This window comes from Corythoichthys intestinalis, chromosome 4 (assembly GCF_030265065.1).
Source record: "Corythoichthys intestinalis isolate RoL2023-P3 chromosome 4, ASM3026506v1, whole genome shotgun sequence".
Taxonomy (NCBI): domain Eukaryota; kingdom Metazoa; phylum Chordata; class Actinopteri; order Syngnathiformes; family Syngnathidae; genus Corythoichthys; species Corythoichthys intestinalis.
In genome coordinates, this window is record NC_080398.1 from 52,622,772 (window position 1) to 52,650,202 (window position 27,431).

Genomic DNA, 27,431 nt, shown 5'->3' on the forward strand with positions numbered 1-27,431 from the left:
TCCTGTTTCAACAAGCTATCCTTTACCATCATATGCCCTGTTTTTCTTACATATTATATCCTCTGGTTTTCTTACGTCTCTGACCGTTCTTGGGGTATTTTATAGAGATGCACGATAATATCGGTCACCGATAATTATCGGCCGATAATGGCAATTATGACGTCACACAGATAATCCAGATAACGCGAAATTCAACCGATAATGCAATCCGATAATTATATACTTGATTTAGCCTCCAAATATGCGCAATCAACAGTTTTGTCCAATTCTGCTAGTTTTAAGGAGGTGTTTTTGCAGTGTAGTAATGTGATATATGTTAAGAATGGCTTACTTTTATAGGCATTTTTGTGCAACTTGGGTGTTTACTCTCTAAGTAATTGTTGCCAAAAGCTTACCATTACACAACGTCATTGCCATTGTTTAGTTGTTGGAATTTACTACTTGTTCACATTTGTTGTGTAAAAAAATAGCACTAAATTACATTTTTGCACAGTAACATTTGATCTTTGTATACTTAAAAATTTTACATATTTGAATAGAATTATTGGCGTGACATTATCGGTTATCGGGTGGAAGTGGCAGGAAATTATCGGTTATCGATATCGGTTGAAAAATGTATTATCGTGCATCACTAGTATTTTATATTGTTATTTTTATGTAGCAATTGCAAATGCTCCCCAGTGACAGCCAACAAACACTTTTAATTTTTTCATTAATAAAAAATCTTGATTTAACAATTTATTAACACTTTGTCCTTGCTAAAGTTGTTTTTTTTTACAACAAAAAAGGTAACAAAAGTGGCAGTGGAATTTTTTTCAGGTCATTCATTGTCAGACAGAAGGGGCACGGCAAAACGCCACACTAAAAAATAAGTAAAAATGTCAAAATGGCTTACCTCTTTGGGGCAGGCTGTGGCAGGCAATGGATCAGCATTGTCATCTGTAGGACCAAGGCCCCCAACAAAATGTTTACTGCATATGAAGGTGAATGGCTTCACCTTGCTGGCATTAAACTGGTCTTTTGGACGTCCGCACATGTTGATCCCTTGTTCACTTTTTTTTTTTTTTTTTTTTTTTACAACTCCTAAAATAGATTCTGAAACGCATTAGATGTTTCTATATCGATTACTCGATTATTTGAACTATCTAGTTGATAGATTAATCGATTACTAAAATAATCGATAGCTGCAGCCCTACTTTGACTTCAGTGGGAAACTCGTGGCTGTTGACAATGTGAGTGGTGACTTTGACGCATCATGGACAGGCAGATTACAATTGTTCTTCATTCTTCAATTACCGCAAGCTTTGCTATTTCACAATTACACACACAAAAAAAAAATCACTCATCTGACACTCCTGCTTTAGCTTGTGCGTGCAGAGTGGCATATTGTAGTACGGACTATGGAGGCAAGATTTCGCTAGCAATTCCTCGTTCCAAAATGCTTTGATATTTCTAGTCAAGGTCATGAATTAAATAATGCTTTATTTTTATACTGAATGCTTAATGCAGCACATATAAGAACCAGGAAATGACAACCTCTTTTCAGCTTTTCTCAGCGCTAGTGTAGTGCTCCCAAGATAAATGGACATGGAGGAATAACAAAGAGGGTGGGCACTTGCTTACTAAAGTGTGATGTCACAACGCGATCAATTTCAAAACCTCCCGTTTGCCACTCTCATTTATTTGGAAAATCACTTTATTGCCTCTTTAATAAATCTGTTTCATCCACAAAATAAAGTTGCATTTCCACTTAGCCGGTGCCAGATCATCAACGCAAATGCAGTGGGTTTTTTTTTCTCCCTAAAACGATATATTTGTGAACTGAGGTTTGACTGTAATACAATAATACCTGATGACTAACCCTTTCTGACCATCTTCAGGACATCTGGGCCATCTGTGGCTGGATTGGAAACCACTTATTCCGGAGGAAATGGATTTTCAACATCCTACAACAGCCAACGCTGGCTCAACCTGTATCTGTCAGCCTGCAAACTTCTGGACTTGGCCCTGGCCCTGCCGCCTGAAAGCTTGCCTCAGTTCCAAATGTCAGTACTTTGGTAGCCTCTTAGTATAATAAGTTTTACAGACTTTTAAGAGTTGGGAAAACAATCACAAATGGCCTCCACATTCGAGATTATTCAGCGGTGACTCTCACCTTGTGGGTTGGGATCATAAAGTGAGTCGTGCTGCCATTCTGGATTGCTTATAGCAGTAGTAGCAGTAGTTAAGGCCTCTGCCCAGATTTACAATTGTGTACATGTAGTTGTCATCCTCATACATGATATTGTTGCAATAAAAAAGTTGAGGTCCCAGACTGACAAAGGTTGAGAGCCAATGCTTTAAAATATTAAATGAAAGAAGTGAATAAGAATACAATGTGAAATGAAATTACCAACATCTTCTTTGGGTAAATGTGACCTATTGAAAGTTCAGAATTTACTTAAACAAATTCAACACCAACAGTATTTTTTGTCACTTAAGAACCCAACCTTCTTCCACTATTATATTTTCATTGTGTTGCTGACTTTATTTGACCCAGGTACCGTTGGGCCTTTATCCCTGAAGCTTCAGATGATTCTGGAATGGAGGTCAGACGCCAAGGGACTCATCAGCGGGAGTTTAAACCCTATGTGGTTCGACTAGCTAAACTGCTGAGGAAACGAGCTAAGGTACAACATCCTCACCTTTTTACATGAACTTGTTGAATGAGTGTTTTGCAAACCAGTAAATGGAGTTTGCTATTGTCTGAGTAAATGTCCGAAGTGAAGCAGGAATGTGTTTTTATTGTATCACTAGCAGTATGTGCACTATGTGTGTTGGATTTTTTGGGGCCAAGGTTTGTTAAATTGACACATAGAAACCTTGAAATGTGGGCTTCCCCATGATTTTGTATGTATGCTGGATTGATTTATTGAGCAGTTTGGCCTGTTGTAGCTTGGGTGAAAAAGTGAAAATTGGCATTTTTTCTGGTATATTTTTTTTTGAGTTAACTAAATTGAGGCCTACAGAGATCAAACCTATCTAAGAACACTCCCAGACACATAAGTACAACTGTGTAAAACAGGGGTCAGGAACCTATGGCTCGCGAGCCAGGTATGGCTCTTTTGACGGCTGCATCTGGCTCGCAGACAAATCTTCAATTGTTAAAAAAAAAGAAAGAAAAAATTTGTTATGTAATGGGAAGGGCACTAGGACCTCGGGGTAAACGTGGTGTGCGTAAGGGCCACAGGGGGAGCCATAAAAAGAGCAACCAGTAAGGGGCGCTCACATTTTTTCCTTTGGCAAGCCAATGATCAGGCGACATTCAAATTTCAGGACACGTGCGACAGTGGGGAACGCAAAAGTCTGATGATGCGTGTGGCAGTCGGTTGAAATAATAGCTATGCATCTTTAGCGTGGTGCAGAGATTAAATGCTTCAGTCTGTTGCTGCACATTTAATTTTATTTTCATTTTTCTTGTACAGCTGAAACAAGAAAAAAATAACAACGTCCGTCTCGCATTGCTGCACACAGACAGCTCATTTCATATTCGCTCTAAAATGTGAATTATTATACATTTATAATAATAAATGCAAGTTTTTGTGACAAAACATTTAACTTCTGCATTTTAGACACTAGCATTCACTCGTCGTCCGCTCGCCATTACGAACACATCTGCAGTCATACATAAACATTCATTACGATAAAAAATTTTCTGACCAATATTAACACACAGTACACATCACAATCATCCTAAAATAAAGCAAACCACTAATATATACAGTCAAATTATACTTTTTCTCACAAGAAAACAAGAAAAAAATACTTTTAAGAACGTCCGTCTTGCATTACAGCACAGACGGGTCATTTCTTATTCGCTCTAAAATGCGAACACTCACCTCCTGGTTTAAAACCGTAAGTACAACAGTCTTTTCCGGCTGAAACTTGTGTGTATATTTTCCACAAAAAAACGAAATAAGAGGAAACATTTTAAACATGGAGTGAATCTATCAGTGGACACAACAAAATATTAAAATAACTATTTTAATATGATTTGATATTTATTATTTAATTTAAATTATATAAGTTATTAAAAAAAGTTTTTAGAGACTCATTGTACTTTAAAAGTGTTGAAATTACGTAAAAATGCACATATTACTTAAAGCCCGCCCGTCTAATCAGACCATAGGACAGGTTCCAGTAATCCATGTGCTTTGTTGACATGTCTTCAGCAAACTGTTTGCAAACTTTCTTGTGTACCGTCTTCAAAAGAGGCTTCCTCCTGGGGTGACAGCCATGCACACCAATTTGATGTAGAGTGCGGCGTATGGTCTGAGCACTAACAGGCTGACCCCCCACCTCTTCAATCTCTGCAGCAATGCTGACAGCACTCCTGTTACGAGTCACATGACATTTTGTAGGGAAAATGACAAGCAGTACTCAATATGGACATTTAGGGATGTTCGTTTTTTCATAGGGGTGTACTCACTTTTGTTGCCAGGGGTTTAGATATCAATGGCTATATTTTGAGTTATTTTGAGGGGAAAATAAATTAACTATTATATAAGCTTCACACAGACTACGTTTCATTGCGTCAAAGTGTCATTTTGCCAGTGTTTTCCCATGAAGTGATACTGTATACTTAAATATCTGCAGAAATGCGAGGGGTGTGCATTTGTGATACACTGTATATGTTACCTTAGCTTAAAAAAAATCAATGCCATATACACTTTTTGTTACCAAAACCTACGTCATTGAATCTAGGCTTTTTTTGTGAAGTAATGGCATGGACGAATTTGTGTGTGTGTGTGTGTGTGTGCACTAAGGGTTTGTAAAGTATAATAGTTGAAGAGTAAGACTATTCCGCCACAGTCGGGGACATTTATTTGACCTCTACCGAGTTCTACTCTGTAATCAGTGTTCTTGACAACATTTTCTCCACAGAAAAATCAAGAAGATGATTGCATCACTCGGACCCTTTCCTGGGAGCCAGGACACCTGACGCTAACCCTTTATGTAATCCGCAGCATGGAGCAGCTACTTCCTTTCTTCAACCTCCTCAGTCAGGTGTTTAACAGTAAAGCCAGCAGCCGCTCATGCCCTGCTTTCGCTCACAACCATGCAGTTGGCTCCCTTCCTGCCCAAAAGGATGGCCACAAACTGGAAAGCCAGAAAGTGTTTTGGAGTCGAGCTCGACAGAACATTGAGGAACTGGTAGAGAAAGATTTTCTGGAAGGTCTTATCAAGACGTGAGGACACAGAGGGTTCACACATTCTGATCAGCACTAGTGAAAAACCTCAACTTGTATAGCAGCAATGAGGGAATACAATTAAGGGAAAATAATTTGTACATTTTTTTTTTGTATTTATAGTTATTTTACATTTCAAAAGCTGTTTCATTTTAATTATTTGTACAAGGAGAAGCCTTGATGGCTACATTTTAATATTCCATGTTAGTCCTAGAACTAGGACAAGGAAAGGTGTTGTGTCATTCCATATCGGTGAGACTTAATAAAGATTTCTAACAGAAAGAGTCTCACAGCGGATGTTGCTGTTCTTTGACTTCTATGGACGTTCCCTCAGTTGTTTAATTGTGTAGAGGGAAAAACTGATCATTGACATGACCCAGAAATAATTTCAACATTTCGAATTGCAACTTTACACTAGGCAAGGGAAGCCAAAATTATTTGTATTTCACAATTTAACACAATTCAATTAAAATTGCTTTACATCACATGGAAATCAGCAAAACGATAAAAATAACAAAATTAGACATAAATGTCACATGAAATTAGTACAACAGAAGCAAAAACAAAACAGGACACAGAAATGAAACCAATGAATAGATGAAAACTACAAGTCATACAAGTAGGTATTTGAACAATGGGGCCAGTTATGAATTCGCAGTAGGAAACGATAACGTGTTTAGCCATGGTTTAAATCAGCTAACTGAGCACACTTCAGGTATTTTTTCAGGAAGTGAGGGGGAAAATAACTTGATGCCACTTCACCCTGCGTGGTTTTTGTTCTTAGAACACCCTGCAGACCAGTTCCTGATGACCTAAAGGGTCTAAGTGCTTTTTAGGGGTCAAACAAAACGAGTACTGGCCCAAAGCCATTAAGTTACGAATAGACCAACAAATTTTATCAGTATATCACAAACTGTAAATGTAAACTCACCAGCATAGTACAGTATAGTGTTAACTTTATTGCCTGGTACACCAGACTCATCGCTGTTCCAGCTATAGAGTTTGGCGACCTTTCGGCGGATCAAATTCCCAATGCGGAGCAAGACAGAGCAAACAGACAGTGGAGTGGACCAATCAGCGACGGGCAGACGTGCTGTTGATAAAGCGACAAACTCCAGCGCGAGGGAATAAACATACGAGGAGAGCGGAGAACCGAGAAGTTTATTCAACGTGGCTAGTGCGAGACAGACTGTAGGTTTTAGCGACTCGATGTGTTTTTGGTCATTTAAAACTAAATTTACCGTTGATTGGAACATACCGTATTGGCCCGAATATAAGATGGTGTATTTTGCATTGAAATAAGACTGAAAAAGTGGGAGTCGTCTTATATTCGGGTTCTAGACATTATAACCATTCACGACACCAGATATCAATTAAGCGAATGCTGAACTTGAGGAATAATGTTCTGTCATGACAGATCTCAGCTACTCTCAAGTTTAACCAGTTTGCATTATTTTATTGCAGTGTTTTTCCTTATTCAGATTTGTTTCAAGACTACAGTTACAGTTAGACCTCACTTTGATGGTTAATGCAGTTATTGCAATTTTGCTGTTTTATCACAATAGATTGGTTTATTTACATTTCAAAAACCAGAAGCCATTCATTTATGAATATAATTGCACTTTAGTTTACAACTTTACATTTTTTACATTACATACAACATTTAAATGTTCAGATATTAAGATTTGAATTAGGCAAAATAATATGCTTTTTCTATCAAATATATTGTAATCATTTGTTTCAGATGTAATTATTTTCTGTATAAAAATTAATTTGGTGTTCAAAAAGTCTTTTTTTCAAACTTGAGTCTTGAAAAAGAGGGGGACGTCTTATAATCAGGGCCGTCTTATATTCGGGCCAATACGGTATTCTCGGCTCTCCTGTTCGCCATCTGTGTTGTCTGCAAATAAACGAATCTGATTGTACAGATGATTTCGTTCTGGCTCGAGAGGCCAATAAGGAGATGGGTCCCAGACTCTTCTCACAGTGTTTGAAAAATACTGGGAGAATAGTCTGGTGGTGCCAGGCAATTAACTTCATCCATCACACTATTAAAAAAATTGTATGTTAGCGGTGTGTCTCTGCTTCCTTACGATAGGCAATGAGGAGCAGAAGTATTTGCACCCATTGTGATTTTGCAAGTTCATCCACTTAGAAAATAGGTAGGGGTCTGAAATTTCAGTCATAGATGGATTTCCACTCATAGAGACAATCTAAAAAAAAATCACATGTATGTTTTTTTTTTTTTTTTTTAATTATTTGTAATTTACTGGGGTTCATAAGTTTTTGTATCCCTGAGAATCGGCAATAATTATTACACTCAAAGAGTTGGCAGTCAACCTTATAAAAAAGTCCACCTTTACCCCATGATTAACTATCCACCCACCACACGTTTGAGCTCTTTATTGTTACCTGTGCACCCCACAGTTAGTCATAATCCAACTGCTACCATGGGAAAGACCAGAGAGCTTTTAAAAGACACCAAAGAAAAAATTGTTGAGCTCCACAAAGCTGGAAAAGGCTATGGGACAATTGTAATGCAGCTTGGTGAGAATAAATCAACAGTTGCAGCATTTGTCAGAAAATGGAAAAGGCGAAACATGACTGATAATCTACCTCGGACTGGGGCTCCATGTAAAATCTCTCCTTGTGGGGCATCACTGATGATGAGAAAAGTGAGGGCTCAGCCTGGAACTACATGACAGGAGCTGGTCAATGACCAGTGCAATGGTTTAAAATCATGCATTGTTCTGAAGGTTGCCCTGTTTTAAGCCAGTACATGTGAAGGCCCATCTGAAGTTTGCCAGGGACCATCTGAATGATGCTGAGGGGTCATAGAGGGAAGTCATGTGATCAGATGAGATCAAAGTACAACTTTTTGGTGCAAACTTTACTTGTTTTTTTTGTTGTTGTTTTTTTGTGCAAACTTTACTTGTTATGTGTGGAGGAAAAAGAAGGATGAGTACAATCTCAAGAATACCATCCCCACTCTGAAGTATGGGGGTGGAAACCTCATGCTTTGGGTCTGCTTTTCTGCTAAGGGGACAGGACGACTGTACTGTATAAAGCAGAGGAAGAATGGTGAAATGTATCACCACACAGGAGCCACAACCTCCTTCCCTCAGTCAGACACTTGAAGATGAGTCGTGACTGGATCTTCCAACATGACAACGATCCGAAGCACACAGCCAAGTTGACCAAGGAGTGGCTGCGTAAAAAGCATATCAAGGTTCTGGAGTATCCTAGCCAGTCTCCAGACCTCAATCTAATAGAAAATCTCTGGTTGGAGCAGAAACCTGACAGATCTAGAGAAGATTCGTGTGGAGGAATGGGCCCAAATCCCTGTAATTGCAAACAAAGGCTTCTGCACTAAATACTTGCACTGATTTTCTCAGGAGTACAAATACTTAAGTACCCAGGTAAATTACAAATAAATGATTGAAAAATCATTCAACGTGAGTGAGTGATTTTTTTAAGATTATGTTAAATGGAAATGCATTAATGATCGAAATTTCCGACCTCTACCTTTTTTGTAAGTGGGTGAACTTGCAAGATCACAAGGGGTGCAAAGACTTCTGCTCCTCACTGTATGTAGCTATGTGGTTTTTTTGTTTTGTTTTGGGTTTTTTTAACCTGTCCTGTTCAGCTGTTTGACACAGAGAATGGAAGTCTAAGTGCCCGGGTTGTCTGAACAGTTTTAATGTTTCACATTGAGAGTCTGATATACTCCCATTGTGATCATTCAAAATACCTTTTTATTATGACAAATCAGCGAACAGGAAGGGATTATGGGGGGACAGAAGAATAGCAACACAAGAGAAGAAAGAAAAGAAACACATACACAAACAACAACAAGAAATACATAGAACATCTAGACTAATTATTAATATGCTGGTGCCATCGTCAGCGAGATGTATTTCCGGTTTACACCATGTGGGGGCCTATTGGCCAGTGAAAGAGAGGGGTGGGGGTGTCTGTAAACTAAGTGATTGAAAGAGGTAGAGTGTACACAAATCAGTTCTGTGATCTAGAACCCAGTAATCATGTGAAACTGTTATGAATGTAAGCCCGTTGGCGACCAACCCTACGCCGCCCCATCGCCAATCCCGGCACCAGGACCCCCAACCCGAGCATACCCTACCGCATCCAGCAGCACGCGAGCCCCACTGGACTCGCGACAGCCACGTAGACGGGCGGAGAAGCCGCGCGGGAGCCAACCCAGGGCCACGGCCCCCAGCCAGCCAGCCCAGCCCAGCCCATGGGCAGGGGTTTCGGGGGGTCAAGCGCAGCCCATCCCTCCTCCCGCAGCCCAGCAAAGGAACCCCCCCCGGGATACCCGCGCACCCATCAACCAGCCTTCAGGGATGGCAGGAGGGGACACACCACCAACCCCATGTCTACCCCCAACCCCGCCCGCCCACCCGGGCCACGAGCCGCAGCCGGAGCCCCCCAGCCGGCACGGCACGCCACGGGAACCCCAGCGGCCCACTAAGCCCAAGGCAGGGCAGGGCCCCCCGCCGGTGCAGGCAACACCCCGCCGATACACCGGCGCCCAGCCAGCGACCCGCGACAGAGCGCAGGGCGGATGTCCAGTCAGAGAAGAGGGGAAGGCGGAGGCAGGAGAACGCCCTGGAACTGCCACGGGGCGATGCAAGATTGGAACCCCAACCCCCCACCCCGTCTACCCCACCGGCAAGGGACAACAAGCCCCACCCAAAACCCCGCGGGCCCCAAGAGGCCCCGTCGATGGCCCCGCCGGCAGGGGGGCAGCGGCAGCCACCGCGGCCCAGAGAGGGGGACGGAGCCGGGGACAGACAAAGGGGACGGAAGCGCACCCCCCACCAGAGGGCAACTCCCCGGCACCCGGTACAGGGAGACGCAGCTCCGGCCGGGCGGACCCGGGAGGGAACCGTGGCCGCCGCATACAAGCCCCGCCCCAACTCCACCCCACCCCAGCCGACCGGGGAAAGGCCGCGGCCCCGGACCGGCACCCGCGCGGCACCCCCACCTGCCCACGACACCAGCGCGCGCCCGACGGGACCCCCGCACAGCCAGACGCAACCAGACAAGCCCCGGCCGAAAATCCCGGGGGCCAAGACTGGCGACGGGACGGCCCAGGGCAGGACGCCAACAAACTCCACTTGTAAAGCTGACAGAAGAAGAGGTTTATCAAGCACCATTAGATGTGTGCCAAGGACCAGTGAAGTGTATTATTTAAACATAGTTCCTTAATTGTTCCAAGTCTGATAAGTAATATATAGGGTGTTCCAAAAAAGTTGCATACGTTCCCCAGCAGCTGGAAGCCAAATTGTCTATGGGTTTCTTTTTACATTAAACCCATTGAACGACTAAACTGTGAAGGAAGAAAAATTATTTATTACATGCTGCTGGGAGTGTATAAAACAGTTCGAATTTAAACATGTCCAGTTTCCAGCTGCAAAAGGATGCATACAACTTCCCTGGACACCCCGCATACATCAATTTATGTATACATTTTTATTATTTTTGTGACATTCCTTCGCAGGCGAGAGAGAATCCTTATTCTATGTTCATCATTCTTGCGATCGTTTCCCACTGTTGTTCGTATATGTCCATTTTATTTGTCTGTTTGGCAGATATTTTCTCTAATGTTATATATTCAATGATTAGATTTAGCCATTGGTTAATGCTAATGTTTTGTTTGTTTTTCCAATTCAACAATATTGTTTTTTTGGCTATCGTTAAACTTGCTAGTAGTGGACGGGTTTGATGGTTAGAGATATTCACTGTATTTAGATCGCCAAGCAGACAGAGTTGGAGACAATGAACAAAAAAATCTTTCGCCTTTTACTGTATGTATCTATGTGTGTGTATACAGTATATACAGTATATAAATATATATATATATATATATATATATATATATATATATATATGGCGGAAAACACTCAGGTGACTTCCGTTGCAAGACCCCCACTTTGGCCAAATTTCAAAATTGTCCTATATGCACGTGTGATTTTAATCCTTCCAATGATTAAAATTTCCATTTTCTGGGGGGAGAAAAATTGTAAACAGGAGGGAATTTTTAATTTTTAAATTTTATTGTAAATTTTTATTATTTTTGTTTTTTATATATGGACATATATATATATATATTTTTTTTCTTTCCTTTTTTTAAGCAGCAAAACCCTAACTGGAGGCGAGAGCATTAGAGAGCAGAATTAAAGACGCCATGATTTTAACGAGATATTATCGCGTACTTACTTCTTTTCGATCCAAAAACTCCATGTAGCATGTATCACTGAGTGTCAAGACACAGCTGTGAATGGCCACAGCCGGATTTTTGGGGGATTTTATGGGTGAAACATGGTAATATAACAAGGGTCGTGATGCAGAAATCGCAGACATCGAGGAGTGGTTGAAATTTTTATTTTCATAAATTTACCCCTTTAAACGTTTTTCTTTTCAATTTTTCTTTGTTTGGATCGATTATTATCTAAAATGTTGGGTAAAATGCAACAGTAACGGAAAAAAACAACAATTAAGCGATACAGTATGAGGTAGATATCGATGATTTATTTACAGAAAATAATTTATAATTACATTACTAAACTACACAGCTTTCATGTAAATTCCTGCAAAACCACCAGCCACAGTGGACAAGCACAGTAGCATGTACAACATCAGCACCACGGACAGGGGTAAATGCTATTTAGTAATGGAGGAGGTTGCCAGGGGTCATGGAATGTCTCCTGTGACCTTCATATGACCAGTATCAAGCCTGCTTGTCATGTAGCTTCATTAACCCTTAACGCCCTTGCAGTCCTCCTCGTTAATAGCAGTTCTCGCGATGAGAGAAAGAGGCATCAGCAGTGTTGGCATTGGCACGGCACTATCACGTGACTCGACGAAAGGGCGGGGCGTGGCAACAAATGATAAAATAAATATATAAGAAAACCGAAGCGGAAATCAATACAAAAAAAAGACGCCGTCACATTCCTACTTTTTGAAGCGTGCTTCCCCCTTGTTAGCGGGGAGGGGTCGCAACACACAGGAAGCGTTCAGGGGAAGAGGAGGAACAGAAAAAGCGATGCTCTGGATGGGGGGGTGCTGCCAGCCTGGACCTGATGTTCCTCCGCTCAAATAAGAACTGCTGCGAGGATTAAGCAGGAGGCCGGGGCTGGAAGATTGAAAGGAGGCGGGGGGGCTTCAAGAGCATCATTCCGAGAGGAGCATTTTGTCGCACGAGCTGAAAATTAACGCGGCGATTGAAGGTGATCTTTTCGTTTGGATATCCACACTCTTGAAATAGTCCTTTACATCGTACTGAGAAAAATTATTGTTTTTATTATAATATTTACAAAGACGCATATGAACTGATCTCTCACTTCCACCATTGTTATGTAATAGAATTGTGTGTGGCTTGGAGGGCAACAGCTGGGATTACTGAAGCTCCTCTTCATTTTTTAGTGGAGGTGGGGGGGTAGGACCACTCTAACGCTGAGGGTGGACTCCACTCCACTGAGAGAAGATGTCGGGTCAGACGCTAACGGACCGCATCGCCGCGGCCCAGTATAGCTTGACTGGATCGGAGGTGTCCCGAGCTGTGTGTAAATCCACCACACATGAACAAACGCCCCCAAAGAAAAAACACCTGGAATGTGAGTATGCTATTGTCTGTCAGTCCATCACCTACAGTGTGCATTTTTGCTATGCACCAAGGCCACAGTAGTTGTCTCCCCCATGCAGAATGCGTGTGTCATAATCACGTGGCTCTATCAAGTTCTAAATGTCTTTCATTTGAAGGTTAGGCCAGAAAGTCTCTCTAGTGGTACTCTATTGTGGCCAGCATCTTGTTAGTGCAGCTCATGGCATGGTGCCCAAAGCTGGTTTAGTTGCAGGTGACTACATGATTGAAATTGTGATGTTACTACTATATGAACCAAGGGCATAGTTTTGGTCTCAACATTGGTAGGGACGCTATAACAGCATAACCTGCATGTACACGTTCTTCTGGGGATGGGACATTAATAAGACCAAACAGATTGGGTACATTTCTCAAAAATAGCTGCTTCCTATGTAAAAATGAAAAAAAAAAAAAAAAAAAAACAGTAAAATTATTTGCATGGGAGAAAGTCATTTTTCAAAATGCTTGCTTCATATAACGGAAATTTACAGTGGTTGCGTTTTTGTTTTTTTGGGGAGGGGGTTTTTAAAAAAATGTGCATCGGCTGCAAATATATATATATTTTTTTTTTAATGATGAAGAAAATACATACATTTTAATTAGGGAATAAATGCACATATTGCACAGTTGAATTAATGTTAAAAGTATAAAAAGTACAGGAAAACATGTCTCTAAGCATCTTTCTACTCGAGTTTTACAGGTTAGCAAGTTAACAGTTTAATGGTATGCTAACTCTGATGCAGGTCGTACTTTCAGTTGCAAAATTAGTAGTGTGTGCCCCACCTTCACAACATTGACATCTTTTTACATTACTCAAAGTGGCTGCTGCTAGCCAAAAAAAACCTTCTAATATCCCACCTCTTCAAAGGGGGCGGAGGAAGCGGCATGTCGACATGTACAGTATTTCTGTCGGGATTGTGTGAATGTGGTGGTTCTCGTCATCAGCCAATTAAACGTGCGTTTGAAGGGGAGAAAAATGGACCAGCACATCAGCAAATGAAAAGGGGTAAATTTAAGTCTGAACATAATGTAGGGTCAATTCCATCCTTACAACTTAAGGGAAGACAATCTAAATTACCTATATAACTGAACTCATTATATAATGCAAATAAGGTTGCTTAAAAGTTGGTGGGGACAATCTGAGCATTCTTAAAAGTTAGTGGTGTTATGTCCCTACCGTTTCTATGCAAATCTATGGTATGAACAGATGTCTTTTTGTGAATTGTTGTCAAAGTTGCGTAGCTTGTAACGCGTGGCAGGGCAGGATGGGTGCATAAAAGGTAAAAAGGAGCAGACTTCCACTTATTTTGCCATAATACTTATACGTCTACTGTACAAGTCAAATCATAAAGTCCACTACAACACACAGCTCATTAAAATTCAGATTTATGGAACATTTATGTCAACATATTAAATCTCGCATATACTTAACACAATAACAGTCATCAAATGGTTATTTGGAGAAAAAAAAAAAAAAAAAACGACATTACTGTAATGTATCTGCATTTACATTCAGAAAAAAGTTCCTGTGGTTCCTTAAAAACTCTTAAAATGTCTTAAATTTCAAATCTGGATAATCAAGGTCTTAAATTGTCTTACGTGTAATGGAAAATTGCAGTTTGTATTAAATGGTCTTGCCGTAAAACTTGTAATGGTGTGTATTTGTTTTATTAATGGCCGTGCACTAAATACGAGAGTAAATATAAATTATACGGTACGTTTTCTGCAACCTTGGCGTACGTCATTGAGTTGAGTTGTCGCCATGATGCCATTTCCTTGTTATTCGCGGTTGTAGAGGTGAGGGGAATATGCACAGATGGGGAAGTGTAAATTTAATCAAAAATGGATGCAAGATGGTATAATTAAGAGGTGGTTGGCCCCTGGTGAAAATAACAGAAGTGCCCGGTGCCAAGTAGGGATGTGACAATATATTGAAAAGGTGATATATCGCGGTACTTTGCAGCCCAAAAGGTTATCGATATGCTAGATATGCAGGTTACTTCCTTTTGATTTTGAGTCACTTCCTATTTATTTGTAGACATTCTTGGGTCACTTCCTTTCCAGTAACCCAAAATCAACAGAAGGTGACCTGTAAATGCCCCGAAATCTACAGGAAGTTAACTGTAAATACCTCACCAGGAAGAGTAATTGACCAAAAATCAACAACAAATGATGTGAAATGACCCAAAATGAATTTGTTGCCTGGCAATAGCTGCCACTGACAGCCCCTTGGATTGGACGTCTACTAGTGATAATGTCATTCCGATTCACAGCAGAAAGATGGAAAGAGCCTGTTTTTCTGTTTTTAGTTGTTTTGTAGAACATCCTAGAATGACATTCTGAACAATGTATCGATCGTCGTTATATCGCCATATCGAGAGATCACACTGAGATCAGGAACACAATAACACAGACGCACTCCCTCTTTTGCAATCGAAACTCAAAACTCACCTGTTCAGACTCGCATATCCATAATAATCCCTGATTTCTTTGTGTTTTACTGTTATGCTAATTATTTTCATAGATTAGTATTTTATTGTTTTGAACATTCTATACTTAATTATTTTTACTGTTTTTAGTCTTTAATTTGTGTAATTCTTTTAAAATTATTGTACGGTGACCTTGAGTGCCAGAAAGTGACCTTCAAATAAAATTTATTATTATTATTGTTATTGTTATTATTATTATTGTTATCGTTAGCGTTGTATTGCAAATCGTATCGTATCCCGAGGTACCCAGAGATCCCTATTACTATTATTATTACAGATAGGAATCTTGGGGCACCTAACAATTCGATTACGATTACGATTCATAGGCTACGATTCTATTATAAATTAATTTATGATTTTCGATAAAATACTTAAGTCCCCATTCTGTATCAGCAGCTTTAAACTACATTCAATTAATTTAATGTTGTGAATCAACCGTTAAAGTCGGTTGAAAGTTTTCAAACAGTTTTATCATTTAAAGATACAGTAGGTTCAAGTCAAGATTTTGCCAATTGAGGAGTATTTTCGATAAAAAGTTAATTAGGTTCGCTACAACAAAGCCTTCCAGAGACGTCTACTGCTTTAAGATGACGGCTGTTTACTAATGCCGGCAAGTCTGTCATTTCACATCTAGTTCTCTATACATGTTCTAACGTCGCCGCCGTCTGTCATTTGGCATCTAGTTCAATATATATATGATATCTACAGTAGCATTATGTGGCCGTATGTTTGTAGCAACTAGCAACTGGGCGTTGCTTGTAGCGGATGTCGGCCGCAGTCAGGTATTATTATTTTTTTATCTAGCGGCATGAGTTGAACATGATATTTACTCTCAGTCTGTTCCTCATTGCGTCCCGAAGACTGCGTTTACTGCGTTTTAGTTCCGCTTTACCTGGCATAATTAAATAATCGGAATTTGAATGTTTGTGAATCGTTCTCAAATCTTCCTCGGCCAAATTGCGAATAATCTAAGAATCGGAAATTTCACACACCTCTAATTATTATTATTATTATTATTATTATTAATAATAATAATATCCCGAGTACATAGTCTGCTAAAAGACTTTTTCGTTAAGGACAATGAGGCTCAAAGCCGTCGAGTCGCACATGATGAGAGAAAAAACAGCGGTTTGTGGCAGCAGATCTGTGTTTCCAATGAATTTTTTTTTTTTCTTCATCAGAAATTGTTTCTGCATGTTTTGGTCTTAAATGATATTTTTAAGGTCTTAAAAATGTCTTAAAAAGCATTAAATTAGACTTTTAAAAAGGTGCAAGAACCCTGAGATGACAGCCGCACAACTTTAGGAAATGCAGTTTGGTGTAAGCCAAATCTGGTTAGTCCACAGTTACAGCTATCAATTTACAATTACAAGTATTAAAAAGAGCTTTGAGCAATTTAATGTTTGGAGTGCTACTAGTACAGTATAATCATTCAGGTATGCTAATCTGACAGAGAGACAAAACTTGGTTTAATTTCCTGATCGCCCACCGCTATTTTGTTTTTCTGTATTCTTTTTGGTGGGAATCCGAAACATTTTCTATCAGACTGCCGTCCCTTAGGCTACACAGCAAGAGTGAAACATCTGCCTCGCTTAATCATCCTCCAAACACGCAAAATAATCGAACTACAGGTAAAATATGCCATTTCTCGCCACACATTTCCATGATGCAATGCAAGAAATGTAAATAGTGACGTCACAAAAAATAGATTGTCTACACCTCTTCATCAATTTGTACAAAAATGTAGCCACTCGAGGCAATTAAGAAATGTACTAAAGTGAGCTGTTTCCTCATGTATCGAAAAGATGAATCTGGGAAATGTCATCAAACTCAACCTTTGAGATTTTTACCACCTGAGAGAAATCACTTTCTTAATCAAGGTGTCAAACTTTTAAAACAAAATGATGAATGGCAGTGAGCACAGCAAATTTGACTTGCCAAAACATTCCCCTTTGTTATTGTGACTATCACCCAGAAAGTGCTTAATTTACACAGACTCTGTTGTTGCAACACATATCTTTTTATGAAGATGAGAGATAAACACTCAACTAAGAAAAGGTGTGAGGCAGATCATTCTCGTTTTTCTTGTGGACAGAAAACTTTGGGGTTTCATGTCAAACAAAAATATTATACTAGAGAAGTCAAACAGTGATAATATAGCGCAACATAACGTAGCAAGCCTCCCAGAAACACATATCCCCTCAATGGGCTGTGGGAAATATACAGGATATGTGACTACAGTGCTGCTGACAGTACCTCCTTTGACAATCGGATGACGTGCATAGAGTAGGTGTTTATCGATTCAGGATTTCACTTCCTTTATAAAAGATCCAATATTTTAAAGTCAGGTTTTTTGGAACCAGCATTTTTTCTTAGAGTCTTAATTTCGACAGCAATGATGCTTCTTGTTTTGATTAATTCACAGATGCATATGTCTCATCATTACCAAAAAACTGAAATACAGTATTAGGGGTTTAAATCAGCCATGATTTTTTGATGACATGATGCACTGTAAACCCTGATGTTCAAAAATCCATACTGTATATTGAGTAGTGTAAACTATTCAAGTTATAAGTTATATTAGTTTCACTAACTTAAATACATTGAGTTTGTGTAACTCGTTCTTACTTTTTGAGTTATTTTAACTTAGACTTTTTGATTAACTTAAAAAATTTGTGTTAACTGTATTACGTAAGCCAATTTTTAAAACATAATTCAAGCACAATTTGATAGAATTAAGTAATAAAAACAAATATATACAATATGTATGTTTCTATTGCTTCAACATTACTAGCGTTTTATTTCTTGTTTTTGTTTTTGTTTTTTTACACCGAATATCCTCCCTCGTCCGTCAAGACAAATTGAAATCTACCTATACACCACCTCATTTGTGGGAAAAGTATCATCCACACCCAACTGTAAGAAAGCAATAAAATAATACAAAGCAGTTTTGATATTTTGACAATTTTGTTGCTAAAACATTTCAGATATTTGAATGAAAACTGGTGGCATGGCGACTGATGAGGTGGCATATCCACCTAACAGCTCTGAGATCAATGGTTCAATTCTGGGCTCCGGCCTTTCTGTGTGGAGTTTGCATGTTCTCCCCGTGCTTCCGTCCCAAAAACATATATGGTTGGCTCATTGACCACTTCAAATTGTCCTTAGGTTCAATTCAGGGTCTGCTCATAGTTAGCTGGGATAGGCTCCCTCCAGCGGGGGACGAGCGGAACGGAAAATGAATGAATGAAAACCACTCCATTTAAAAAAGCATATTTAAAAGATGACATTGTTGGTCAATGTGTAATCATTTTGATCGATTTCGGTTTGATTATGCTTAACCAATCGATGTATCCCATAGCAAAAATTTGCTGCTCATCTGTTGCTTGATCTTGTCTCGTGAGACCAATTTGATCACCTCAAATTTATCTCATTCTCTGCTTGTTTCTGAGTTTGTGATGAGTCAAAATGAGCAGAGACATCATTGAGACAACGGAGATTGATATGAGAAAACCAGATTTGAGCAATATTTGAAAAGAGAAATTCGTATAATTGAAAATGGAGATATACTTGTATAGTACCTTTTGACCTTTAAGGAACTCAAAGCACTTTGACACTATATCCTCATCTACCTACTGGTGTTGCAGCAACAGGAGCAAGGATGCCTAGATAAGTTAATCAGGGATGAGATTCAAGCTCACGACCTCTGGGTTTGTCGAACGACTAATCTACCACTGACCAACGCACAGGCTCCGATGCGCTGTACTCGATGTGGCGCTCGACATAGCATGTAGCAGTGATGAAGCAAATTCATTTTTTCCCCCTACATTTATTAATTTATGTGGTATGTTTGGTACTTCAAAATACTTCCAAATCGCAGACATGTTGGCTGTGAGCCAGTAGTTTTAGTGAGACAGCGTCAGCCAGCGTGTTGCTTCTTGCCATGTTTTGATTACGTCATCACAAGAGGACTAAGGTTCTTCACACTATTTGGTGGTAAACTTACAGTCTTCAAAACCGAAAAACGATAATGCATTTGGTATTTTCGGCCGATAGTTTTTGGCGCAGAATTTTCGATCACATCTCTAAATTTGACATTAAACCAGATGAACTGAATAAACCAGATATGTTATTGAAGTATTGGCCCAATTAAATTATTTTCTCAGATTTTGGAACGAGATAAATTAAGATGTGATTGGAGATGTCAGAGCAGACACTACTCTTTCTTACAATGAAAGAATCTTGAGAAACCTAAATAATAAATGATAAAAATTACAGCCTGAAAGGAGATCAAATTGAGAAATATTTGTAACTGGCACAATATTAGGTTGCTTGCCGAGATCAGGAAAAGAAGCAGCTTTGAGACAAGTTCAAGAAATAAAATTCTGCGCTGATTCACGTTTTATGAGACATTACTGATTTCAAGTAAGGAGAAAATACTGAGACACATTTGAGATCAACACAAGATCTCATAGTTTCTCATGGTGTGATCTTGAAAGGAGACAGCTGTGAGACTATTGAGAAATCGTGCCAGTAAAACTGTTTCTCAAGACCTTTTCATGTAATGCTCACTGTGAAACTAATTTCTAACAAGACAAATTTGAGAAAACTGAGAAAACCACCCTGGTCTCGGTTGTTGCTGACAACATGAACAAGATATCATCTTCAACTTTGCTGTGCTATGGGATCGATCCAGATTGATCAATCGCTACCCCCTTTCGATGTATTGATCCAGATTGATTAATTGCTACGCGCTTTACGTGCTTGTTAGTGGGAGCAATTAGTATTATAATTAGGGGAGTTTATGTTTCGGTGTGATGAATGTGCAAAACAAAAAAAGACAAATCAGGATGTGGAGCATGCACTTTTTCACAGCACTGTATATTTATCCTGGATTCATACGTCAGCACAGGGTAAGGTGGTCATTACATCTGCCTCCAAGCTCTGTGATTGTGGGTGCGTATCCTGGCTTCGGCCTTTCCTTATAGGCTGCATGTTCTCTCGATGCTCATGTCATTATATATGAATATATTATGCCAAGAACGGATACAGTACTTGTTTTTGCAATATGAATAAACTGTAAGAGCCTCAGAAATGTACTTTATGTCATGCTTTTTACAGTATCTAACATCCGCATTTAGCTTGGAAGAATTGCACTTCCATTTATTCATTAAATGGCCCTAATATGGCCCTAATATTTCAATAAACTTTAATAGAAACATGTTTTTGGGTAATACTTTTAACATTTGTCTTAATGGTTAACCCTAAATTTTCACATTTTAAAAGTCGATAGTCAACCCGTTTTAGTTGTTATTGTTTTAATACTTTGTTTACAAACGATGTCCCGCCCTCCACCAATCAGCTGATTACAATACCAGTTATGTGTCTGCAGCCAGGTTGCCATAGCTCTGTAAGGTTGCTTTTTCAAAACCCCGAATTAACAAAGTCACTAGCACAAAAAAATGATAGCCTCATTACGAATCTGAAATGAGTCATAACAAAATCAGAACTAAGACAAGGATATTTATTGGGTTGCCTTCAATCAATGGAGACAACTGAAAACGAAGAAAAAAATTGATTACAGACACCAAAGTGAATTTCCCTTCGATAGGTGATGTACTTTAGAGTTTTTTCTATATTACTTTAATATATTTTAATTGGCATTTGTTATATGAACAAAGGTGGCATGCTTGTGCTGCGTAGTTTAGTACTGGACTGTCTCAGAAAATTAGAATACACAATATTCTAATTTTCTGAGACAGTCCTGTATATTGTTCTATGTAAAGGACGTCAGCCAAGGTCGGCCCCCCACATTTTTACCACGCCAAATCTGGTCCCCTTTGCAAAAAGTTTGGACACCCCTGCTTTAAATGGTGGATTAATGTACAGGACTGTCTCAGAAAATTAGAATATTGTGTATTCTAATTTTCTGAGACAGTCCAGTATGTGGGTTTACTAACGAGGGCAAAGATAGCGTTTTTACTGGGGTGCATATGAAAGCAGCAGTGTACCATCATTGACTGTTGACTAGTGTAAGGTGGGCCCCTCTTCTTGCCTAAAGATAGCTGAGTACTGAAATGACCAATGAAAAATGATGAAAATAGATGGATGGAATTATTATGGCCATTTAAAAAATACAGTACTTCTGGGTTTGTCAAAGACACTTGAAAGTCCATTGGCTTTGTATTGTAGGGCCGCCATTGCAATTTTACTAAATTCTATTAGATTATATCATGACATTTACCCAATGTGCAATTTGTGACTCAGAAACATTTCATCAGTATCAATGTAATCTGCTCGCAACCACCGTAGTTCACCTATCATTTAACGCTATGTCCTCTATTATTCAGGTCCCTCCTCCACAAAACACATACCAGTACTGTATATCAGTTCAGTATAATTTGATTGCATCTCTCTCTTTTTCCATGAGGTTCATTATAACTGTGGTTAGGTATTTGCTCCAATGAGACACTTCATCATCTGGAGACATAGAAATAAAGTTGTCTTGAATGCACAATTAGATTCAGACATAAAAACTGCCTGAAAATTAGAGCAATTTAACACCAGTTTATTTTGGAGCATTTTGTGGAATAGGCCTAAAGCCATTCTTTTCTGATGTTAGCTTTCTTCACTGTAAAGTAATGTATCAACAGGAACAGTGTGGTGGGAGAAAGGGAGTGAATATTGTGATCATGATCATAACTTATGACATATGAAAAAAATATCTATAAATAATAGCAATAATAATACAGGAGTAACTCGACATATGACCGCCTTGACACACGATCTTTTCAACATCCGACGTAAAATTTGACTCGCCATTTGTTTCTACATCCGACGACATGCTCGAAATACGACGATTTTTTTTCCCGCACGACGGACACACAGTGGATTTCTTGTGAGAGAACTCAACATGGGTTCCAAGAATGTTAGTGCAGGTGGTGGAAAAAAGAAAAGGTGACGTTTACCATTGTAATGAAGACGGAAATGATTGAAAAATATGAGCGTGGTGTGCACGTCCGTGAACCGGCTCGACAATACCGCCGTAGAATGTCTACGATCTCGACGGTCCTCCTTAGACTTCCGTTCGCCAGTGCAGTAGTACCTCTACATACGAAGTTAATTCGTTCCAAGACCTTGTTTGTAAGTCGAAATGGCTGTATGTCAAGCAGGATTTTCCCCTAAGAATACATTATAATTCCATTAATTTGTTCCACAGCCCAAAAACCTACACTAAATCTGGTAAAAATGCCAGGTTGTTTGCATGTTATGTGTTTTGGATCCCCCTGGTGGCGAGTTGCAATGTGTTGTTTTTCTGATCACGGATATTTTGGCCACCTAAAGAAAGCTAAGATCTACGTTCTCACAGAAAGAAAATAAAAACGCAACGCGTTGATGAAGAGAAACTTTGGTCTGATAAATTCAGGACGGACATCATTATTGTTCTAACCGGACTATCTGCAAAGCTTTTACACAAAATCCTTAATAAAAACTGCTGTTAGTATTGCAAAAAGCAATTACAAGAGCAAACCAAATACATGATGTATTTTACGTAGTGTACCTGAAGACACCACGGGGCTGACAGCAGAGTGAGCGAGTGTAGTTGACATTTTCTTTTCACGTCCTGTTGTTGCTATCAGTTGGCGGCGCGTGTTCTGTTCCACAAGTTCTGAAATAAATAATTAAAAACCTAACAAAGCTGGTGATCTCTTTGGCAATGGTACCAGAATAATAATTGTCACCTTAACGTATAAAGACTGGCTAACAGAGGTCGGAGGAGTTTTCTCGAGCAGTTCATGGAGATGCACCCCACGCTCATATTTTTCTATCATTCCATCTTCATTTCAATGGTAAGCCTCAGCTTTTTTTTCTTTTTTCATCACCTGCTTTAACATTCTTGGAACCCATGTTGATTTCTCTCACAAGAAAATCCGCTGTGCGTCAGTCATGCCGGGAAACAATGAAATTGCGACGCTGTCATGAATCGTCGTATTCCAAGCATTTCGTCGGATGTAGGAAGAAATGGCGTGTCAAATTTTACGTCGGATGTCGAAAAGATCGTGTGTCGAAGCGATCGTATGTCGAGGTACCACTGTATTTATAAGTTTAGGTCACAATTATCATTATTGTAACATCGCCAAAGAAATCGCCGGCTTCGTCAGGTTTTCAATAATTTATTTCAGAACTTGTGCAACACAATATGCCTAGAACACACGAGAACAGAACATGAAAAGTGAAAGTAAAAACTGTAATGCACCTCTCTGACTCTGTCACTTCAGCCACGCGGTGCGTTCAGGTACACCACGCAAAACACATCCGCCGCATTAGAATGCTACTAATTACATTATCGGGGATGGCGTGGCTCAGTGGTAGAGTAGTTGTCCCCCAACCCAGAGGTTGTGGGGTCGAGTCTCTGCCCTGATGAACTCACCTAAGTATCCTTGAGCAAGATACTGAACCCCACATTGCTCCTGGTGCTGCGTCATCAGTAGGTAGATGGCAATATAGTGTAAAGCGCTTTGAGCACGTTGAAAGGTGGAAAAGCACTATACAAGTATATCACCATTATTACAGGTGTTGTTGTTATTACTATTGTTATATTATTATTCCGATTTACATTTATAAAGGAGGAGTGGAGAGACTGAATTTTGAGGAAGCACTGGCTTCTTTCAAATCTGCGGTGTGGCAACATTTCGGTTTCCCCGTGGACTACAATGCGGTGGGAGAGAAAAAAAAGAGAAAATATCTTTAAATGATGAAACAGTTTTAAAATGTTCACATGTCAAAAGTAGACAGAAGGGAACTAATGCAAAAACGGGAGCAATTTTATCAACTTTAACAGTTGATTCAGAACATTAAATGACCTCCAAACATAGCAAAGGTTACTATGTTTTTTGTTTTTGTTTGTTTTTTTTTAAATGAAGAAAAAAAAACATGAAAGGTAACACCAGTTACTTTGCCAAGTAACTTTTTTAATACTGTGTGTGTATTTCAGTAGTCAGTCACTAAACTAGCCAAAGAGCTAAGAGGCATTTTAACAGTCGAACATGTTTACATTTTAAGTGCTTATTTCATTTTCTTAAAAGCAAAATAAAGGCAGTTTAAAAAAAAAAAAAAAAAAGCAAAAAAGCAAACCGAAACCGTGATCCCAAAACCGAGGTTCAAACCGAACCGTGGGCTAACTAAACCGCTGCACCCCTAGTCTTAATGCATGAATCCAATTTTTTTCGTGTTTTTCTCGACTCGAGTGAGGCATTAACTTGACGGTCTGAACGTGACAAGTCGCATAGAACTGGACCTTTTCAAATCCGATCTGGGTCACTTTCGTATGTGGTCTAAATCCGATCTGGGCCACATTTTTCCAGAATGTGGCTGGCGGTCTCAACTTTCAAGTCTCCCGAATCGGAATTCATGCAGCATATGACATCAGCAAAGCAAAAGCGGCAGGCAGGACGGGAGGGATGTACAGGGTGACCCAAAAAAAAGTTTACACTGCCATAATACAACTTAAATGCCATGTTTATTCATTTTAGAATTAGAATTTAATCACAAATTATACATTATTTTAAAGAACATGTACAGTACACTCTATTTTTCAATGTGTCCTCCCTTAAGTGTCACAACAGCCTCCAGGCGCCTGCGGAACGCTTGACAGGTCTTCTTTATGTAGGATGCGGTCATCTTTTCCGAAGATCTAACAATGGACCTCTCCAAGGCTGCCACAGAAGTTTGTGGCTTCTTACAGGCACTGTCCTCCACAGTTGCCCATATGCTATAATCCAGGGGATTGAGATCTGGACTCTGGGGTGGCCACATATCACCTTGTCAATCAACTTTTTGGTCCGCACAGATCGGGTTTTCCAGACCCAGGTTTTCGTGAGGCTGTTCCAGTATCTTTCAGCTTCTTTTTAACTTTGTAGACTGCACATCTGGATATTCTCAGATTTGCTGCAATCTCAGTAGGTGTCAGACCGGCACGCAGCAATTCAGGTACAGCTAAAGTTTTCTTCATTTTCAGCAGAAGCACAGGAATTGTAGAGACGAGAGATTACCAGCTGCACTGAATGACCTTAATGAATCACTTAAGCATGACAACCTATTTAGATGTTTCAGTGGCTTTTAAACAAGCAGTCAACTGAGTGTAAACTATTTTTTTGGGTCACCCTGTAGCTGTGCATTAGCTTCTAGTTTGAACACAGTCATAAAAAAATAAATGAAGAAAAGGATAAGCCTGACAATTCTCGATTTTAATTCCATGTGCCGAATGAGCAGTATTTCAGTATTGCTTACATGGCCGAGACGGGGAAAATTGACACACCCACGTCATGTCACGCACACAAGTCAAGGCTTATGATCGTGCGTGTATGCGTTCTATCAGTCCATATAAACTTTGAATAAAGGACTAAACGGGGATTATTAATGTCTGTTATTTGTGTCCTCTTTTTGGAAATCAAAATATGATCACCCTGGAATGACATACAGCTAGCATGTTTAATTTGTTTTGATGCTTCTGCGCATGCGGTCACTTTGCTGAGCGCATCTCGTACTGCGAATTAGTGCGTATGCGTGATACTTGAACGGGCTCCATGGACAAAGGCAGTCTGAACGGGCACGCCAAAAAACCAGACATGACAAAAAAATCGGATTTGTGCATTAAGACCTGCAGTATGAACCTAGCCTTAGTGAAGCCAAATTTTTGTTACTACTACTTAATTAAGCTCTATTGTTGATGAAGTGCAATTGTTTGTGTTACAACTTTATACCTCTGTGCCTAAATGCTTAAATTATTGAAGTGCAATTTTATCTTTCCTTGAAAAAGACATTTTATTTATTCTGTGTTTCTGTGCGGTATTGATATTGTTTTTCTTTTACTTAAAAGAGGGATGGTCTATTATTTTTAGTTGGGATTTATTTTTTAATTTAAGAGTAAACGTTTATTGCATTTGAATGGGTGTACTTAATATTACTTATTATTATTAATATACAGTATACTGTATTCTTACTGTGTTATTGTAAATTGGTTAAAAAAAATTGGGGGGACCCAATAATATCGCATATTGCAATAATTTATGAGAGAATTTATCGCCCACTAATATGTGTTATCGCGACAGGCCTAAGTACTAGTATGTTAGATCTTTCCTTGCTCTGGCAATGGCAATGGCAGTCACATGTCACTGTCATCTCTAAGCATTTCGGAATCTGCATTTTATCATATTCTGGCCCATTTCATTAAGCTTGACCATCAATAGTACATGATGTGCACATTTCCTGCTTGTGAAAGCTGGGAATGATGCCTCAGCTATCGCAATAGAAATATTGTATATAAATTTAGACTCTTGCCCACCGATACATGCACACAAAGCATGTGTAATATAAATACTTGTCACCATAGCGCCCACGGGTCCAACAGCCAATCAAAGAGAAGGGGTTGAATTTAAATAGTAAATATTAACATTCACTCCAGTTAGAATCTCTCTAGTTGCATAGGGTCACTTGCAAACCTGATAGTCACATCAAGGTTATGAAAAACCGTGTAAAAGAGAGAGAGAGAAAAAGAAAAAAAAAACATGTAAATAAGCAAGGTCAACTTTAAGCACAGTAACAATGTTCTGAAAAACTTAATTTGAATGTTTCTTATGAGAGTGTCATAAAATTGTTATAATCCTAACATGACACCTGATAATCATGGCATAATACCTGTCATAAACATGAGTCAATGCTTAGATTTCATTGAACGCCCTAATCCTAAACCCTAACTCAGACATTTGAACCAATGTCAACATTGCATCAAAAGTGACATAAATTACTGAATGAAACAATGACATCTGTCATAAGTGTAACCCAATGCTAAAATTGTGCATAATGTTACCATAGCTTAAAATAGTATTGAATATCTAAACTTTTTTTTTTTTTTTTTTTTTTTTTTTTTTTTAGTGATTCTTGGTGTGAAAATTTTGAGAACTGTAAACTAGAAAAATCTTGTAGCATATAATGACTAACTTGAAATATTTTTTTCTAACAGTAAACTTGATTTTTTTTCTCCCTAAT

At 39.2% G+C, this 27,431-nt stretch overlaps 2 protein-coding genes across 5 annotated transcripts in view; both read left to right on the forward strand.

The window, feature by feature from the left end:
- Nucleotides 1-5,510, forward strand: part of dop1a (DOP1 leucine zipper like protein A) — a 52,189-nt gene extending 46,679 nt beyond the window's left edge. For all 4 annotated transcript variants that reach the window (XM_057834211.1, XM_057834209.1, XM_057834213.1 and 1 more), the window contains 3 exons: nucleotides 1,881-2,045; nucleotides 2,540-2,669; nucleotides 4,924-5,510. In XM_057834211.1, the coding sequence (XP_057690194.1) occupies nucleotides 1,881-2,045; nucleotides 2,540-2,669; nucleotides 4,924-5,232 (604 nt within the window). In that variant the 3' untranslated portion in view covers nucleotides 5,233-5,510. The remainder of the gene's footprint in view (nucleotides 1-1,880; nucleotides 2,046-2,539; nucleotides 2,670-4,923) is intronic.
- Nucleotides 5,511-12,174: 6,664 nt separating this feature from the next.
- Nucleotides 12,175-27,431, forward strand: part of LOC130914509 (clathrin coat assembly protein AP180-like) — a 57,812-nt gene continuing 42,555 nt past the window's right edge. The window contains exons 1-2 of the mRNA XM_057833762.1: nucleotides 12,175-12,481; nucleotides 12,678-12,868. Of these exons, the coding sequence (XP_057689745.1) occupies nucleotides 12,739-12,868 (130 nt within the window). The 5' untranslated portion in view covers nucleotides 12,175-12,481; nucleotides 12,678-12,738. The remainder of the gene's footprint in view (nucleotides 12,482-12,677; nucleotides 12,869-27,431) is intronic.